Source organism: Pezoporus wallicus, unplaced genomic scaffold (genome assembly GCF_028554395.1).
Source record: "Pezoporus wallicus isolate ANWC-B61680 ecotype Strahan unplaced genomic scaffold, APGP_CSIRO_Pwel_v1 contig_3710, whole genome shotgun sequence".
Classification (NCBI taxonomy): Eukaryota; Metazoa; Chordata; class Aves; order Psittaciformes; family Psittacidae; genus Pezoporus; species Pezoporus wallicus.
The window spans coordinates 3408182-3428450 of NW_026640315.1; the positions used below are offsets into that span (position 1 = coordinate 3408182).

Consider the following 20269-nt stretch of genomic DNA (forward strand, 5'->3'; position numbering starts at 1 on the left):
ATGAAGAGTTGGGTCTTAAAGTTGCTTGTAAAATCATTTAGTACATCATACGTGGGTCAGTGAACTGGTGGTCAAATCCTTAAAGTGTTATCTATGTTTCAAGGGAATTCTAATTGTGAGAAAACGTTTTCTGGTTAAGTGGTAACTGAAAAATTGGAAAGGGATCCTCAGGTTAGAACTAAGGATGTTGTAATTTGGATGTATAGCCTTTTTATGAAAGGTGTTGGGAGCTCTGCTTAGTGGAGTTAGCATATTCCCCATGGGATTCTCAGGCACTGACAGAATTGCTTTCCTTGTGGTAGGTGTTGGGTGGGTTGCTTTCTTTCCTCATGTAATAATTCATTTTTGAAACTTTCTCATCACCTGTTTTCCTGTTGTTGGCTTAACTATAACAAATACACAGTTCGGCTTTTATCAAGTGCCCCATTCATGAAGGTAGGATGGAGTGAATGGATGCTTTAAACCCCCTGGCTGCTGCTCTGCTTGGCCACCAAACTAACATGCAACAGTTTTATTTTTGGAGTGTTTGTTTTGTGTCTTCTTCTGTGAAACTGGCAATGGATTAACTTCCTTTCCCACTGTTTTCTTATTGTGGACTATATATTAAAGCAGGTTACATGCCTCTCCTTCACAGATGGCCTCATTCAGTACTCTGCAACTGCAAATGTAACTTACTTGATTCCATCAAAACTAAACAAATCAAAAGCAGATGGTGAATGCAGGTAGATAATGAGAGGTATTTAATGCGAGGCACCTTGCTTGGACTCCCAGAAGGGACTATTGAAGTGTCACTCAGATGAGCATCACAGGTTTTCTGCATTTAAATTATCATTGTTATATTGGGTGTTCTTTTGTCAGCCTTGGGCCTAATTGAGCATAGATGTCTTTCCTGTATAGATCAAACTGTGAGGTTGGGTCCGTTGCCATTCCTGGGGAGGGCTTTTCCAAACATCTGTGGGATGTGATTGAGTGGACAAACTGGCTCTGGGTAAGGTTGGGTAGGACAGAGCTTTGGAATGAAAGGAAGCTTGAGATCCCCTTGGGCAGGATGAGCTGGTGCTGTCATTCCTGACAAGTGCTGAACCCCACTGCTCTGAAGACCACTGTATTTACTAAGGTAGTGGATAGGCATATCCACATCCAAATTAGGCACATCCAAAACTACACAGTGGAACAATGAGGAAAAAGATTCTTAAACGTTCATATGTCCCATTTACAAAACTTCTAGCAGTTATAGTCACTTCAGTGAACTCCATACTTAACACTGTACAGATTTGTTACTGCCTTTTTCTCCAGCATTATGGTTATACATCTTGCTCTAAAATATGTTAGTCAAGATAAATATTTAATATCTGTGTATCTGCCAGGGACTGAAAGTTAATGGCTACGTTCTGCACTGATACAAGCAAACATTGTTTATTTATGGCAAAGCTAGTGGTGATTTTACGTGCTACATAATAATGTGATATTTAAATATACTAGAAAGTAAATGCTGAGAGCTGTGTTTTGCAAATCCTTTAGTGATAGATAACAATGATTTGACAAAAAAAAAATCCAGCCCCAAACCAACCAAGAACTAAAAATATGTCAGTGACTCGAAATTCTTCAGCACCTTTAGGTGGTTTTATGCTGCTTTATATTAGTGCAAATATATGCCAGATTTTGTATAAAGGCTTCTGTGTTGGTTGTTAACATGTAGATCTTGGGCATAATGCTCTGCTCAGATGCATTTGGGCTTGGATAGATTAATAAATGCAAATTTAAATATGTGTAAATGATGATTTGAACTGTTTTTATGAACTGTTTCCCCAGGAGCTGCTTTTATTCCATGTTCACATTTACAATGTATTTTTCTCTTTGCTCTTTTAGCATATGTATGTATAAACTAATTTCACTCTCCATTGTTCAGTTCTGAATTTAATCAGGGATGTTAACGTGCTCTTCATGTTGTTTCTGGCTTTGTACCAGAGTTTTGTTGGCATTATCTTATTTACTAGCATTATAACATAAGTAATTGAGAGAACAAAAAAAATTAATGTATTGATAAGCAATGAATTGTTAGAAATTAACTTTCAGAGAGTCCTAATAATTGAACATAAATAACAAGTTGTTATTGCAGAATGTTTGACTAGAAATAAATAGTGTTTGGGGTTTATCTCTGCTGGTCACACATCTGATTTATGTCGTCCTTTGAGCCGTGAAAATTTCTGGTCTATTGCTTTTCTGAGGTCGTTGTTACAATAAGGGATGGAAGCTTCTGTTTGCAAAACCAATGGTTTAGGACAAGAATATTGTCTGCTGTATTTTTTATATTAAAATAAATAATTCCAAGAATGTTTTCCCTTTAATTTTTTTCTGAAAGTACAGTGGAATCTAATCTTAAAAGTCAAACAACAGAATTGCATTAGAGAAAATGCTGTATTTATCTTTGCTTCACAACAACAATAAAGAGGAGAAGTTAATTTTACCACAGATCTTTTGATTGAATGATATTTTCAGCTCTCTTCTTGAGAATCTGTAGTTTGCAGGAAGATAAAAATGTAGCATATGCAGCAAAGTCTGAAGAGTGTTTTCTAAATCAGTCGGTTTTGGTTCACCTCTTCGTTTCTTCATTCCTTTTGTGCTGCAGGTTGAACTTCAGTTTCAGTTAAATCGCTTACCCCTCTGTGAAATGCATTACGCTTTGGACAGGATTAAGGACAACAGTATTTTATTTCCAGATGTCAGCATGACTCCTACCATCCCCTGGAGTCCCAACAGGTATGGGAATGCAAACACTTCAATATCAAAGATTGTATGGTGATGTGTACTGATTTCCTCATAACAGATGGCTGAAACCTGCCCTGGAACAAGAAACCTGCCTTGCTGCTCTTTAATGGTGAGGATGGTTCAGAGAAGGGAGTGAAGCTGTTCTAAAGAAAACAAGGAAAGTGATTCTCTGAGGACTAGAATCTGTTGATTGGTTTTCCCTGCGACTGAGCTGTGGTTTTATAGGAATTGCAGTTGCATTGCAGCTGTAGAAAGCAAATCTGCTATTGTTGCTTACTCTTCTGTTCTTCACTGAGAATATGTATGATGCTTTATAGGAATGAAAATACCAGTTCCAAGGAGTTTGCTGTGCAGGATCTCAAAGAGTGGTCCATTAGGACTTCTGGAGTGTGGTGCAGTGAGCCCAAATTTGGACATATTGCTGAGGGTATGACTAAGAAAGCTGTGGGAAGGAGCATTAGAAGGACCAGCACTGCACTTGCAAGCAGTCCTGAGATTCTTTGTATACATGTCTTACAGTTTCCTTTATGAAATTGTAAACCCCTATGTACTATAAATACTTATAAGGAAACTTAAAGCTGGTGCAGTGATGCAGTGAAAATAGTTTGTCTCGAAGAGGAAACTTAGGGAAGAGAAATGCGAGGCTGTGTTGCTCAGGGAATATGGGCAGTATTCTCGCTGCATGGGGAAGGATAAAAGAGGCATGAGGTTTCTGTACTTAGAAACCAGGGAAATGAGAGGTATGTGGAACTGATATCCTGTACAGCATGCGAGGAGTTGTATGGTGTCTTGAAGGTGAGAATTAAGAGTGATTGTATATAGTAGAGAGATATAGTACTAATCAGACGATAGCTCAAGGATTAAAAGGAAAGGGATCAGGTTAGAAACCTGAGACAGCAAGATAATGTGAGACAAAAATTACTGGAAAATTTTAGTTTTTCTTTGGAAGTGTAGGGAAAACAGAGACAATAAAAGGGTGGGAGCAGTGTTCTCTGTGCGTGCATCAAAGCTTTGACAGTATGGGCAGAAAGAAGGGAATAAGTTTTGCCTACAGTTATTAGTACAAAGCTAATGGTGGTCAGTGACAGTCCCCTGGCTTAGTAAAGTTTTGAGTGAATCTCAAGGGAATGGTGTTTAAGAATAGTTTGGAAGTTAGCAGTGTTTTCACTAAAAAGAGGGTAAGTCAAGAAAGTGAGAACTGTTGTTTTCTTTTTAGTCAATATCATTTGTGTAATGTTTGATTTTTTTATATGCATAAATGATAATTATAATGGTTGTAGTTCAGTTTCATTCAGTGTAATAAGCATATTTTTTTCCATCTGGGAGCTTGGTTTGTCCTACCTGCAGAATCAGTACTTCTGACTGAAAACCGCCTTTCCCTGTTCTTCTTCTGGTTTTGTTTCATGTCCCTATTACTTTCTAGTGTTTCTTAGAGTCTTCTGCCAGCTTGTTGTTCATAGGTGTCTTAAAAAATTGGGAATTCGGTCAATTCCCTCTTGATTTTACTCCTTGTTACTAACTGCTACTGAGTAGATACTTTTCCCAGTCTGTAAGAAGCCCAGTTCTTGTACCAAAGCAGATCACATTACTAAAGTATGGCCATATGTGCAGCAGTGACAGGTGGTTTTTACAATGCATGTCTACTTCTAAATCTGTCAGTGGGAATATTAAAACTGTGTCTACAGATCTTTAACCTCTTACGCTCATTGGAATTTTCTGAAAGCATCTTCCTGTTAATGCTGGTATCATTAGCTGGTTACAGCAAAATCCATTCTTTTAGGCTGCTTTCCCATTAGAGGTATGTGGATTAGTGTTTTAAAAAACAAAAGGCAAAGAGAAGGTTGTGGTTATTGGTAGCTATTAAGTTTTGTAGTTGTTTTTTAATTTCATCATGGATAAATTTTACCAAGCCCTGGGGTTTTTTAACTGTTGACTTTTAAAGTTGACAATGTAAATACTGCAGGAAAGAACTGTAACTGAAGTCACATTTTGCATATTAATAGTAGAAAATTGTATGTCTACTTGCCTTTGTTATCAGGGGATGGTGGTGCAGTACCTACTTTTTGTACTATGTGTCCTATGCAGGTTAATTACTGTTAGGTGAGATAGTGTAAACTGAGAAATAGATTCCTTATGAAAAAAACAAAACCCCAAGTTATTTATTGCAAATACCAAATCTTTGTGGTTACAGCATGTGATTGTTTCGCTGGATTTGTTGATTTGTTTCATTATGACTCAATGCCACAATCAATACAGTAGCATATAAGCTATTTATAGCTTTTAGAAATTGTACTTCATTTCATTTCTGACTGAGAGTGCATTGCCATAGCTTCTCTTTTTAAACTCTGTCTCCTTTTGTACAGACAATGGGATGAGCAGTTGGACCCTCGGCTAAACGCTAAGCAGAAAGAGGCTGTTCTGGCTATCACTACTCCACTTTCAATACAACTGCCTCCTGTTCTTATCATCGGTCCCTATGGGACAGGAAAAACCTTCACTCTGGCTCAGGCAGTCAAGCACATACTTCAACAACAGGATACTAGGTGAGATGGGGCACTAAACATAGGGTGATACTTGATTAGCAGAGATGTAGTTTTTTTACTTAAAAGGTAGGAATGTAGAATTTCCATCCAGCTTAAAAACAAACAAACCCCAAGCCATCCGTCATTGTTTTGAATGAGAAAGTAATTTTATAGTCTTAGCCTGTAGTTTCCTTTTGGAATTAAACTAATTAAAATGGACAATATATAGATGACTGTGATTTGCTCGACATGGAAAGTTTGGCAGTATGTTAGATAACAAGAGCTGTTCCGTGCTTAAAATCGAGTCTAGATTAATAATCACAAAATAATTACTGAAAAACTGTTTGAATTTCTCCTAACTGAAGAATTTGAGTTAAAGGGCTCAATCATGCCAACTATGTTAGGTTAGCAGCTAGTTTCATTAAGAGAAATGTGCAGGAAGATGGCCACTGTTTCCTTTTTTTTGTATTCTACTGCTTTGAATTGTTTTCTGTTTCTTCATTGCTTTTTTATTTGCACCATTTATTCCAGCAGGATTCTCATTTGCACCCATTCTAATAGTGCTGCTGATCTCTACATAAAGGATTATTTACATCCATATGTAGAAGCAGGCAATCCCCAGGCAAGACCTCTCAGGTATTTTTTTAAGGCTTATTATGTATCTATAAAATACTATTCTTAAGAAAAGGTGTCTATAAAAAAAGGTTAAAGAACTTCTAAAACATAAAAGCATATTGGCATTACCGGCAGTGCTTTTAAAAACATAGACTAAAAGGACATTGTCAACGTAATTTTGGGTCATTTGTTAAATAAAAATAAAGACATCCTTTTTTAAGCTTTTATTATTCTACTGATAAATGTGTCTTTCCTAATGAGCAAACTTTTGATATGCTCCTCTAAAAGCTACTATGATAAAATCAAATGCGCTTTAATTGTATTTTAATTCCAGAACATTTTGACTCACACTTCCAATGATAGTTTGGAAACTGGGGGCTACCCACCTGGCTTCTTGAAGAATAACTTTGATGTCATAGGAGCTACATGTTTAGAGAATCATGTGAAAGTAGTTTGGCCTCTTCTGATAAGTCAGGTTGAAGTCATTGTGTATGTGGTTAAATGTACTTACCGTGGGGATCTTGGGGAAGTAAAGGGGAAAAAAAATGAAGAAGAGGTGGAAACTTGAGGAGCAAGGAGGGTAAACTTGCATAGAAATAGCTAAGGAGGGTTTATTTAAAGGCAGAAACCAGCTCCTGGGAATATTTTGTGCAGTAATTGCAATATATGCAGTATAATGCTAGGTTGGGATGTATCTTTTTTAAACTGTAGGCATAATTTTCTGAATGCCAGTCTATGAGTTTAATATATTACTAAGGAAATGCCTCTTTATGTTTGCTTCTTAGCTATTAAAAGCCATTCGGGACATACAGTTTATGCAATGTTAGTAAAGCCAATGAAGTTATGTGAAAGGGATAGATTTACAGCAGCTGTAAATTGTCTTAAATTTGGTGGATTAAGTTGCCTTATGACATTTTACAGCCACTGAGGATCTAGCCAGGGAAAAGAAGGCAGCTTATTTTGAATAGTTACTTTTGATCTGCTTGCATTTCAACACAGATTGTCTTAAGGTGATTTGTAAAGCACTTTGTGATGAAAAGCATGACGGTGTCTTAATTCTGTGGTGGGAAAAAACGTGTGTAACTGACACTTTTGGGAATACTGAATTGTGATTTAACAGAGCAAGGACTTAAATGCTTATTTTTTTTTGTGGTTGCCAGGCTTTTGCTACTTTCTTTTATGTGCTGCATTCAACTACATAGTCCAGTCTCAGAAATACTTATGAAAAACATACATAAAAGTGGTATTTTCCTTATGGTTAAAATATATTTGCCAAGGAAATCACAACGTATTATTTAAAAGCCACTGAATGCTTGCATTTAAGTATGATTGTCATAGCATTTGATATGAAGCCTTCAGAAAGTGCTGCTGTGGATTTGGATGATATTGTTCAAATAGTCGTGATACCTCTATAAAATGTTCTCTGAAATGGAGGCATATCTAGATTTGTGTGTGTATGTATTCAGGGATCCACAAATATGTGTGTCTTCAAATAAAAAATACCACGGCTAATTGAAAGGAAGATGTTTGAAAGGTAAACACGTATTGAGCTGATCTGGCAGGAGTTAAAGGGTTAATTTATCTGAATTGAAAGCAAGAGCTATGAAAGACTCCTAGCATGAAATGAATTGTGGATCTGTTACCTTGCTTTTTGACTCTTAAGATATATTTTCAGATTACCATCATTAGTGTAAACAGGCTCTTGCATTATTCTAAAGGAAACATCAAGTGGAGCAGCAGCAGTTGATTATCAAAGCTGGATGTGCTACTCGCAGAGTTTGTGTTTCTAAATGGCTAAACAGTTTGCTTTAGATTTTTTCCTTATTTACTCTACAAGTGATGAGTTGGCTTCATAGTATCCTGGCTAAAAATGTTTCCGTAGCTTAGTGGGGAGCACCATAATATTTATGTTGTTTTTAAAGAAGGAAAACTAAATTATCTAACACCCACTGAGTACAGAGAACTGTGTAAATATTTCTGTATGTTTCTGTGGATAAGATGTACACTAAATAAATTACCCTGTCAATGATGCGACATAAAAGTTTGAAGCCTGGAGTTTGGGTATTTTTGTGTAAATATCATATTATAAATTCATACTTTTTTTTTCTAACAAAATAACTTTCTGTGCCCTTTAGAAAATACAAAGTCAGAATGAGCACTGAGAATTTATGTCGAGTCTAAGTTCTGCACCTAAATAAAATACCAGTGAAGCCTGAAGGCCAAATTCTCATAGTCCTGCTGCCCATAAACAAATTTGTACCCAGGAAAAAAAATGCCCTTGGGTTTGATGAGATGATTCAACTGCATTAGGGGCACACTCCAAACCCTGACTCTTGCTGGAGAAACTTGACACTGAAACGATTTTGTTCTACTTATGTAAATTAATGCAGATGTGTTTCTGAAAGAAACAAACCCCAATCATAACCTACAGTTAGGAGGAAAGAGCCTTCAGTTAAGTGCTTCTTTTAGGTGCTAAATGCTTGGTTTTCAGTGTGGAGAAGCAGGGATCTTTTAGATGGTGAGTCAGAGCCAGGGGCAGGGATACCTTCCACTAGACCAGGTTGTCCAGCCTGGCCTTGCACGCTTCCAGGGATAAGGAAGTGTGCATACATACCCTCCTAAAAACCTCAGTCAAGACCTAGGGAGCAGATAGTAGCAATTTCTCTGTACGTTCCTGGGTGTATAGTGGTTGAGGTATCTGCTGTTCATTACTGTTATTTTACTTGCATATTTCAAATCTAGTTGCATCCATATGCTGGTTTTTGTGTGTAATACTAGGGGGAAAGGAAGGAGATTGATGCTGCTTTTATCTGTAATTTTAATACTTTAATTTCAGTTTATTCCTGACATGTCATTGCTGACTATTAATTCAGCAATGTCGGAAAATAAGTTGATTCTATTCAAAATCTCCCAGCTGAAACCTCTTCAGTTAACCTTTTAAATACTTAAATCTTAACGTACATGTGTAAGCACGGCTATAGCCTGAAACCAGGTACCTTTAGCACGTGGCTGCGAGATTCAGGAGATACCCCGACTTAAAAATTGATCAATGGGAGCAAACCAGAGTTTGAATTGAAGCAAAACAAACAAAAGCCACAACCCAAACCAAAAACCCAGAAGGATTTAAAGAACCATTGCCCTCTTTTCCAAATTGGCTGGAGTTGTTCTTGTGCTGAAACTGGTGTTAATGGATCTTATCAAATGCTAGTCTGAAACGGAAAGAAATCGCTCTGCGGCCATTCGCTTGTTTTCTTGAAACTCTACCTTTTATCTTATGCCATTCTCAGAAGAAGATTGTTTTAAGGAGGTAACTGTCAGACAAGTTCTTCACATGTTTTCTGTATCCCTGGGAACATGCTTGTTTGTGAGAATGAGCCTGGCTTTGGAGGTAGAGCAAAAGAAATGGAAGAGGGAAATCAGGTGCTTTTCAAGTTTTCTTTAGACTTTTTGGGTCTACTTAGAGATTTTTGGGGGTTTTAATAGTCTTTTAACAGAGGCATAAAATCAAACTGCTGGATTCTTGCTCCTCTGAGCTTCTGTGTTCTTCTTGCTTGAGGGATTTCAGGTGAGAAATAAGTGCACAAAAATCTAAGGAGCTGGGATTGGAGTTTTTCCAAGCAGAGTTCTCTGGAGCACAGCCTGAAGGGAGAATCCTGGTATTTATATCAAGAGCTGGGAGGAATTGTGTTACCCAGTTCAGAACAGGGAAAAAAGTTTTGAAGAACTTTTAATTTAGTCCCTGTTCATCCTTGTAAGGAGACATGAGAAGCAGAAGTTGCTTTTGTAGGACAGGAGTGACATGAAACTCTTGTTTAGCCTCCCTCAGAGGTTCTGATTCTAGGTTCCTGCTTTGCTAACTTACAGAGCTGTATTTTAAGTGATTTAGGAGCAATCCCGGCCTGAAACATGAACAAGGACATGATTGTGAATCTAAATTACTGATCTAAGGTCACTACTTTTGGAAATAGGCTGTCGTACAAATTGATACTTTGATGATAGAACTTTACCAATAGGAGCAAAATAGGAAATACTGGGAAATACTCAATTTCACTAACGTTTAGTAGAAATACTAGGGCAAATTGATGTAATGGCTGGAAAGTTGGTGGACAAATAGGTTAGCTGCCAGGTTGTCCCATTCTTTGACTCATTGGCTAGAGACCCACAGAAATGAAGGCTTTTGTTGTAGATATCCAGATGCCACATTTAGAAATAAAGGTGGTATGAATTTACGTGCGAGATGCAGGTTCTGCGCATGCTAACTGAGTATTAGGAAGTACAGTAGATATATTCAGTACTTTTGTTTGCAGAGGATTGAGTCCCTAAGCTATAATCATCTTGATTTCCAATAGTAACTTCCCTGCCTGTGGTTTGGGTAAACCTTAGCCTTCAAAGTTTCATCTTCCCCAGAACTGAAGTCTTGATGTGAGGCGCGTGATGTGAGAAAGTGCACACTCACGTGAGCTATGGCTGGCTTTTGGTTTTGTAGCTGCAGTTTTTGCTTATTTGGTTAGTAACTACTAAATAAATTGGTAACTGCTAATGCTGGACTGTGCTGGCATTCAGGTACTTTGCTGATGCAGGTATTAATATCAGAAGATTGGTTGCTTGTTTAATCAGAAGTTAAGGGTACGTTGCAGGGAGAAATGTTCTGGTTTGTGATAAGCTGGTAAAATCCAGTAATAGGTTCCTCTAACATCAAGAAAGAAGAAATCTTAATAATGAAATTACAGGAGACTTTGTTAGACCAAATTGCACCTGAGAAAGCAATCCCTTGTTCAGTGTGGCTTACTTATAGCCCGACATTTTCGAAGCAGTCACATCTGTCAGGTGTTTTTGTGCCAGGGGTGAATAATAGCTCTGGGATACCTTTTTGATCTGACATCAAAATAAAAGAAATTAATGGGTAAGCAGCAATGCAGTTTGAAATGCTGTCAGCAAATCTGTGAGTCACACATAGTTGAATTTTGGTAATAAAAGACATTGCATGGTATAATAATGTCTAATAACCATAATATTTTGCATTTCAATAGCAGCTTTCATCCAAGAATCTCAAAGTGCTTTACAAATATAAACTCACAATAAACTCATTAATCCTCACAGTGCTCCTGTGAGAGGGTAGGTAAGTATTGCCCTCAGTTAAGACTGAGAAATGGAATCATATGAAAGCTGGTTGAAGGCTGGGATAAATAGAGCAGGGTTATTTTGCTCCTGCTACCTATTAGGCTGTGTTGTTATGTTTATGTAATAACAGTCTATCAAATAAGGCCTAGCAGTTCAGTGGCTGATAAGGAATAACCTTAGAAGGTGCTTGTTCTAGGAATGTCTCAGGAGTGTGGTGTTTGCTCCCTCACTGAGCCCAGGCTTAACTAGAGTTAGCTTTGGTCGCAAAGTGTCAATTTTGGTTGATTTTGCTGTCAAATTAAAAAGCCCTTCAGAATATGCAGGGGCCTTTGCACCTCTCTGCATTTCATTTTGTTCTTATTGTTCAGAATGCACATTGTATTTTCACAAGCCAAACTTATAATAATCCTAATAATTGTTTCTCTCGTGTTGTATGGAACTGAGCTGTAATTTGCAAACGTGGGTGGACACGTGAAATCCAAACTCCAGCCAGTGCAGTGCATTTAGGTCCATAATTACACTTTTCCAAATACTTGATTAAGAATTTGGAATTTGGAATAGTGCAGGTGAAAATAAACAATGAATAGATAAACCAAACAGCATTAAGTCCCATATTTAGAAGTGAAATTAGTTTAAGTAATAGCATCTTAATTTGATTTAGAATTCAATAACTTTAATTCTTTGTATTAATATTTCTACAGTAGGTTCTTGTAGTTTAAACGTTCTGCTTTAGATACAGTTCCTACTAGACAGAGATTATGTTCTTGAGGAGCACCCCATAGAGAAGCCCTGTGAAATCTTTATCCAGATCCTCTGCTGGTGGGCTTTGGCATATTCCTGTATCCCTCTGTGGAGTTACTTCTACTCCATTTTCTAGGGCATAGCCTTTTTGTCTTCCTTGTTCCTCTTCCATTTATCTAGACTGGCTGTAACATTTCATCACTTTTTAAGAAGTATTCATCATTGTTCTCATGATACGGTGATTAAAATTATCTTGTGTCATGGAAAGATTAAGTCCAGTGCTTTGCTGGCAATGTCCAGATAATCTTAGACTCCAGCCATCCTTTTTGGCACTGTTTTCTCATTCTTTTATGGAGTGCATTGCAATTATGCCCCTGTGTGATGGGCCACGATGAATTTACTTGCATACAGAATGAATATACTGTTTGCTTCTTAGATCTCAGAAGACATTTACTGTGTGTAAAAGGAAGTACAGGATTTTATTAATGTCTTTTGAATTGTTTTTTTTAAGATCCTATGGCTGCAGTTGCTGAAATGTGGAGAGCACTGCAGCTCTGGCAGGTCCAAGACTATGGGCTGTATTTATATTTCAGCTGAGGACATACTTCTTTACAATGAGTTTATTGACAGCTTAAAATGAAATAGACGTTGATGTGAGTGTTGCAGAACTTAAATGTATGAAGAATTTACAGATTTCCATATCTGAATTAATCCTTGGTAGCTCTTCATGTAAGTGGTATTGCACTGGAGCAAATAATGGACGCTAAATCCAAGGCATTTTAGCATATTTTCGCATGTTATTCTGCATAGTTGTGATGTTTTCCGTCCTGAAGATTACATTTAATTACCAGAAAACAGAATATTAGCATTTGAAATATTAGGCTGTCACCATGTTCAAATTGTATAGAAAATAAGTCCCCTTTTTCTTTTCTAGGGTATATTTCAGAAATCGCTGGGTAAAGACTGTCCACCCAGTTGTGCATCAGTACTGTTTGATTTCAAGCACACATTCCACCTTTCAGATGCCACAGAAAGAAGACATTCTAAAGCAACGAGTAGTAGTCGTTACTTTAAATACATCACAGTATCTATGTCAACTGGATCTTGAACCAGGTGAGATAACTTCTAAGCAAGAAGTGTCCATGCTCGAGAATTCCGTTCCTCTTACCAGTGTCAGCTTGTTACCTAATGTTAAAAAATAAACAGTGATCATCTTAAAATGTTCTTTTCTTTTAATGAATAAATGTTTATTACAATGCTAAAACTCTGGCATCAAACCAGCCTTTGGCTTATTCTGGTTTTTACCTGATTTAAAAATAAAGAAGCATGGTATGTGATCTGGTGTTTCTGAGATCCAAGATGGAGAGTTCTGTTTGAGATTCTGACTTTGAATATAATGCTCAGTAAGGTCATTACTCAGTGGAGCATGTAACCATATATACACACGGAGAGCTTGTCTTCTGAATTGTTTAGCTCTGCAAAGAACTCCTGCACATACAGACCCATGTGTTATTAATGTGATTCTTCCACGGTTGTTTCCTAAACTGAAATGTATTAGACTGGTTTTTGAGGGGCAGAGGCTCTTTAGGGTTCATTGTTTTCTTGATCTCCAAATGAAATCCATCTGCTTTTTGGAGAAGGTGGGATTTCCTTATAGAAGTTGTTATGCTTGGCTTTTTATGGCTGCATTTGTTGCAATAGAGAAAACTAATAACAGAGTTTATGGTAAATATTTTCAGGTCTTTAGATGGAAGTAAGTCCTTTGTCAGTAAGCTGTGTACAGTCATTCCACAGTAGTGTGTGTGCAGCTGCATGAAATACATGTTTTCCAAAGAAAATTGCTATGTTTCTATGTATATAATCTTAATTGGTTGGTACACTAAGTCCTCTAATACTTGGTTTTAAACCTTAATATAGAGCAGTGTATAAAACCATGTCTCTTCTATAGCTATCCTGGATTTACATTCCATAAAATATGTCTACTGTGGCCCAGTTTTTTTTGAGTGCACGTTACCCAGTGCATAGATTTCCCCCCCCCACCCAGCAAAACTTTTGGTCCATTTTATCATAAGATTGAATGTAAATTTTCCTTTAATTTCTGTTTTCTTTTTCTCCCTTTAAAGCCCCTTAAACCAGCAAAGTGCTCAGGTGTGTGTGCGAATTTAATGGGAAATTTAGTATATAAAATAGCGAATAGGACTGAAGTATATGAGGAAATCTGTTTCATTGTCATCTTCCAAAGCTCTTCACACCTTGTAGTGATGATTTTGGAGTTGAGAAACTTACTGAGGGAGGTCTGCCAAGAAACATTTCCTTTTGGTATAAGGGGAGCTCAGATAAAACAGCGATCTAACTTCATGTGTATCAGAAGAAAGAGGCAGAACTGTGGGCTACTGCTAATGTCACTGGCAATCAGTTGACCACTGGTTATTCGATGGGTTTGAGAATTGTTTGTGTGGTTTCTAGTACTTGCTAGAATTGCATAAAACACACTGGATTTTCTTCTAATTTTGGTTACCATCAGAATACAGAACTTCAAGTCCAGTTTCTTGTATGATTATCGCTGTTTATTTTATCATATTTCAAGTTCCATTTATTTGCTGATATCTCTGGTTTGCAGGTTTTTTTACACACATTCTGTTAGACGAAGCTGCACAAGCTATGGAGTGTGAAACTATTATGCCTCTAGCATTAGCTAATAAAAACACCAGAATTGTCTTGGCTGGAGACCATATGCAGGTAAGAGCTGTAGAGCTGTTGAATGCCAAGTATATATATATGTATGTATTTCTATTTATATACGTAAGGTAATCTGCTCTAAATTTCTGTGGTGTGTAACATAGACTCGCAGTATTTCTCCAAAGTGAGAATATGCTGTTGTCTGCATTTTACAGTAAGGGAACTGAGGCAAAAAGTGAGTGAGTTGTCCAAAGTTACATAGGAAACCTGTGATAGAACAGACCTGGGCCCATTCAACCACTGATCTGCATGCAAATAAAATTTCATTTTAGAGAGGGAGATGCATATGTTTTACCAGCCATATAATAGATGGGGAAGCCAAGGAAAATCCAAGGGATGTTACTTCCATAAAGATATGAGGATAGTTATTATTACAGTCAGGATAAGAGTTTCTCCTACTCTTTATGACTGGTATTTCCTGTTGATATTTGCAAGAATTGTAGAACATGGAGAATGTGTGTTATGATTTAGGCGACCTTTTTTTACTGCATCATAATCTGGTAAGGATTTGAACAAGTAAGAAATAGGAAACTGAAGCTAACCAGTGCATTTATGTTACTGCGGTGTACCTAGCCATGGTATATGTCTTCCAACTATGAATGTACAGTTAAAAGTAAGCTTTCTTTTTTTTTGGTGCAAAATAGGCATGTTGGGAGCATGAAATTCCAAGTCCACATACTTAGTTACATTTTCTTTATATGTGTGTGTCTATTACAGCTCAGTCCTTTTGTCTACAGTGAATTTGCCAGGGAGAGAAACCTTCATGTCTCATTGCTTGACCGGCTCTATGAGCACTACCCTGCAGAATTTCCATGCAGGATCTTGCTGTGTGAGAACTATCGCTCCCATGAAGCTATCATCAAGTAGGTGTGAACTTTTTCACTGTATCGTGTTCCTTTGACTGTGAGTGAACAAAGCAACTCTTGAGCCCAGCAGAGCTGAATAAAGAGAGACGCATTAAATGTTTCTGTAATGTAGTCTAAGTTGTTTCAAAGTTAATTACTAGAGTAATTTTTGTAACTAGGTTGAAATTCAGTCTCCTAGAACAGATGCCAGGGGTTCAATCAGTTCTATTACAAACCCCTCATTCAGGTGGGGATGCTTTGGCTGCAAGATGTGCATGCTAACCCAAAGAACAGTTACCTTCCCCCATGTAACTGTTAAGCAGTATGTTGTATAGGGTCTGTTTATCTTTGAACTGGTCTAGAACTGTAGAATTACTGGGGTGCATTATCTTGGAATGGTAAGCTATGTGCACTGTAAGGATGTACAGCTATGAACAGAAAAAATAGGTCAAATTTTGGGCACTTTTCTGTCCCGTTGTCTTCTTTTATTACTTCTTTTAAGACACATTAATCAGTGGGTTTGCATTTTTATGCTATGGTAAACTAATGGCTTCTGGTGTAATGAGCTCATCCATGAGCTCTGCTGGAAAGAATAAGTGCAATCATGGGGAAAAATGCTAAAGTTGAAATCCTGGCTCAAATGTATACTGAGGAATGTTGTGTTGGTATCCAGTCATGCTAATTAGGTTATGACTGTGTTCAAAGCAGAAGCATTTAAGTGCTCTAGGCAATCAGAAGTGAGAATGTAACATATTTGGTTACACAGCTTGATCTGTCTTCATTTTATGGACTTTGTCATTATGGACTGAGTGGTGCTAAATATTTTACACATTTCTTGATATTGTAAGTTCAAAATGAGAGAGGATCTGAAAAGGAAGGGATTGTTTCAGCTTTTAGTTAGAGATCACTTCCATGAAGTTTACCTCATGAAAATTTGCTTCAGCAGTTGGAGTTCAGACAGCGAGTTCCTAGAAAGATCCACTGTGTGAACACTGACTGCAGAAATATACCACTGGGGCTAGTCAGCTGTCTAGTGGAAGTCCAGTGTGCCTAATTCCACTTGGAAGTGTTGCTGTGTGAAGTGGAACCTGCTAAATACTCCGATGGTGGTCCATTTAGATGATTCTCAACTCTACTTTTTAATAAAGTGGAATTTACCCTGAGAAATGGGACCACGGCATGCAAGACAGAAGTAAATGTAGGAAGATGGTTCATGTTGGACTCATTAATCATACTTGCCTAAATAAAGAAACTAAGAGAAATAAAGGAAAGAACAAGCCATTAGTTTAGCCTGAAGTATTTTTTCTATTGAAGAAAACTTTCCTTGTAGAAAGACTGTTTTATTGTTTTGTGAGAACTCATAACTAAGAATTAATTTGCAGAAGAAATTGTTACGCAACTCAGTCCACAGAACAGTGGTATATTCTTCAGGTACATGTGATTGTATATATTTATCAGTGAGATGTGCATCTTTTATTAGTGAGCTCATATGTAGACTCCACATTTTATTCTGTTTTGTCTCGTTGCAGTTATACATCTGAACTTTTCTATGAAGGCAAATTGATGGCAAGTGGAAAGCAGCCAGCCCACAAAGATTTCTACCCTTTGACTTTCTTCACAGCACGTGGAGAAGATGTGCAAGAAAAAAATAGCACAGCTTTTTACAACAATGCAGAGGTAGCTCTTCTTTGGCTTTATTCATGATTGTTTTCTTAAAGCTCCGCTCCTCCCAGATATATTGGTTTATGCTCAGTGTAGGTGGAAGACATAAATTGTCCTCTCCTAGGAGAGGGGAACATGGAGCAGGCTAAACATGAAGGAGTGAACATTGCAATTGTAGTAAATATTTCCACTAATTTATCTTCTTTTTCTTTGCAAATTGTAAGCTGCATATAGTTCTCTCAGGCTCATTCTTCATCATGTCTTTCCTCATAATTTTTTGTGACATTCTGGTGGATGTATCTTAGCAACTGAGAGTAACTGCAATTTGAAGTGAAACTTAGATTTCTTTGTTGTAGAAATGTTCCCACTCAGAGTCCTCTGGAGTAACATTTCATATTTGCTTTAATATATTTAGGCTCAGTGTCTAACCGATCATGTGCAAATAGGATTTATTTTTTTAGGTGAGAACTTATTCTCAGCATGTTTGTTTCACATAGATGTCTATGTATTCTTCAAAAATTACTTACATTCTTATTCCTTCCCTTGAATTAAACCCAACAAACCCCACAAAACCCGATAAGAAACAAGCACATGCACCTCATCTCACCCCACCCTGACTTGGTAATACCCGTTGTAGTGGAAGATGCCTTTTTCCAGTCACCTCAAGTTAGGGGAGGATTGACTCAATTCCTTTTTTCCCCCCCAAAAAAGATGTCTTAAGAAATATCCTTGACATTTAAAGAAAACCCAAGAAATACCATTAATTTTCTTAAATTGAGGTGGAATTATTACAGAATTTGGTTGCAGTTTAGCAGCAGTGTTTGTTATGAAGCACTGCAGAGCTGTCTGTTTCCCATTGTTGATCATGGTGCAGTTCATCTGATGCACAGTCTTAAACCTTTTTGTTGTTATGCTGCACTTGCTATGCATTCTTTGATGTATGAAAATATCCACTTAAACAAGAAGCTCCAATGACTTGTGGACACATCAGTGCAAAAAACCTGAAGGCACCTGACTACTTTGATTAATCTACTTGGATTGCTTTGCCATTTAAACAAAAGTTGGGAAAACCCTAAAAATATCTTCAGTGGCCAAATAACTGTCTGAAAGTTGTGAGTCATTAATAGCTACAGGCTGGAATGAAGGACAACAGCTGTTTAAACACCAACATGAAAAGCTGAAATTCAGATGATGAGAGAGATTTTTTGCCGTTTGACTCTTAATGGACATTTGCATTGGGGCATCTTATGGTTCATTGGTGTCTCTATTAAGTATTAATCTGGAAAATGTGCTTTCCCTTTTTGGTCTTAATTCTGTAATTTCCCTGTATGGTGCTATTTCTGAATACATAGCCAGAAGCTGTAGGCTTACAGGGAAGCTTGCCAAAATACCTGCAAAAGATAATTATATGTGTGCTACGTTTCTTACAGATATCAAAGTTTATTCGTATATCCTTTGTCAGTAGAACTAGCTTTTAAATGCAAGAATTTGTGTTGCAAAAAGTTGTAGTCGGGGCTTGCTCAAAACCAGCCACGTATTTCACTGCCCTTTGAAAATCTGAAATGGTTCAAAATAAGCTATTAGACTTCTAAAGCATTAAGAGAGCTTTCTTTGCTGTAGTGGTTTTCTCCTGATATTCTTTTAATCCCTGAGTTTTTCAATAAACTGTTCCAGTTTCCATTAATTTTTTAAGGCTATATACATGAGAACCTGTGTCATACAGTCAGATCTTGGATGCTAAGAAGTCAGCATGAAACAAGAGACTTTAAGCAGTGAAGAACTACTGTGTTTTATATTATTGTGTATACCCATTGTGATTTATATCACTCTCCATGTTCCTCAAGTGTCATAAAAGTCCCTAGAATTCCTGCTTGCTAATTTGAAGAAGAGGTAATGTAAAAGCTAAGAGCATTAAATATCCCTTTAATTCCCCCAGATAACTGGGTGACTCAGGAAGAGAAGAAAGTTAAGAATACTTAAGGTTCTTGTAGGAAAGATTCTCTGCCTTGCGTCCTTTAAAAGGCTGAGCTTGCATTTGTAATGCTATAGGAAAACTGCATTCATTAGTTCTTCTGCTTTAGATAACTGGATAAGTATTTATTGACTATATTGAGATTTTTTGAATGACACAGTAATGTTTAAAAAACACAATATCAATAAATAAATTTAAAAAGGAGCCACAACCCATCCATCAAGTTGTTCACAACTGCCATCCATAGTGCAGTATCTCTGCTCAGTGTGTTTAAACAGAAGCTGCTATGCCTGGTGCTTTTTGGCAGGAGGTTACTTTGAGCCTCTCCCCTCGCAGGAGGTGGTTTTCAGTTTTATTACTCATTAGTCTCCCCAGGTAGCACACTTAATAGTATTTAATAGAGACAAATTAGCAGTTGATGAATAATCTGAAATTCCTGATGGTATCCTTTGGAATGGGAAGCAGTTGTGCTCTGGTGTATGTACTTGCTTTTTAGAGTTAACAAGCTCTGATATACCATATATAAAACCCAGTATAAAAATAAACTCTACTTAGGCAGTTTATTTACATCTGGAGATCAGGTGAAGTATGATAAGAAATGTCCATTTTCTTAAGAAAAACGTAAGCATGAAAATGAAAATAATATAATTTCCCAGCTTGTACTTTAAAGGTGACATTTTTGTGGTCAAACTCTTACTTCAAGATTAAAAAGGGGCACTATATAGTAAATACATTGTTTTAATACATGATACTTCAGAGTATCATTAAGATGCAATATTGCTGCTTGTTCAGGAAGGCTGCGTAATACTGCGTCATGTTCTAGAGCTTTAAAATTCGTATTATCTTGCCATGTCAAAGAACAGTCTTCAGTGGAGCGTGCTTTTAAGAATTCTGACTTTCTTTTAAGGTGTTTGAAGTAGTGGAGCGTGTTGAAGAATTAAGAAGAAAATGGCCTGTTGCCTGGGGCAAGTTGGATGATGGCAGTATAGGTGTTGTAACGCCTTATGCTGATCAAGTGTTCAGAATTCGGGCTGAACTACGGAAAAAAAGACTGTCTGATGTCAGTGTGGAGAGAGTGCTAAACGTTCAGGGTAAGTAATAGTTGTGTGTCTCGAAGATATGCTAAGGAAGTGAGAAATGTGACTGGTGAAGCTAAGGAAGATGAACTGAAATCCTCTTTAAAACGATCAGAACAAAAGGAGAGCTGTGATATAGCCCATAAACCCCAATGTATCAAAGTGAAACTGGCAAGTGTGCTGATTAGATGTTATTCCAACACTGAA

At 37.2% G+C, this 20269-nt stretch overlaps 1 protein-coding gene across 7 annotated transcripts in view; it reads left to right on the top strand.

Annotated features, from left to right (window-relative positions):
• Positions 1 to 20269, top strand: part of HELZ (helicase with zinc finger) — an 87731-nt gene that overhangs the window by 42303 nt on the left and 25159 nt on the right. For 5 of the 7 annotated variants that reach the window (XM_057418550.1, XM_057418553.1, XM_057418555.1 and 2 more), the window contains 8 exons: positions 2630 to 2760; positions 5133 to 5312; positions 5823 to 5927; positions 12703 to 12881; positions 14389 to 14507; positions 15225 to 15370; positions 16882 to 17029; positions 19894 to 20077. In XM_057418550.1, coding sequence (XP_057274533.1) covers positions 2630 to 2760; positions 5133 to 5312; positions 5823 to 5927; positions 12703 to 12881; positions 14389 to 14507; positions 15225 to 15370; positions 16882 to 17029; positions 19894 to 20077 — 1192 coding nt within the window. The remainder of the gene's footprint in view (positions 1 to 2629; positions 2761 to 5132; positions 5313 to 5822; positions 5928 to 12702; positions 12882 to 14388; positions 14508 to 15224; positions 15371 to 16881; positions 17030 to 19893; positions 20078 to 20269) is intronic. The other 2 variants (XM_057418551.1, XM_057418552.1) reach the window with 2 other exon arrangements.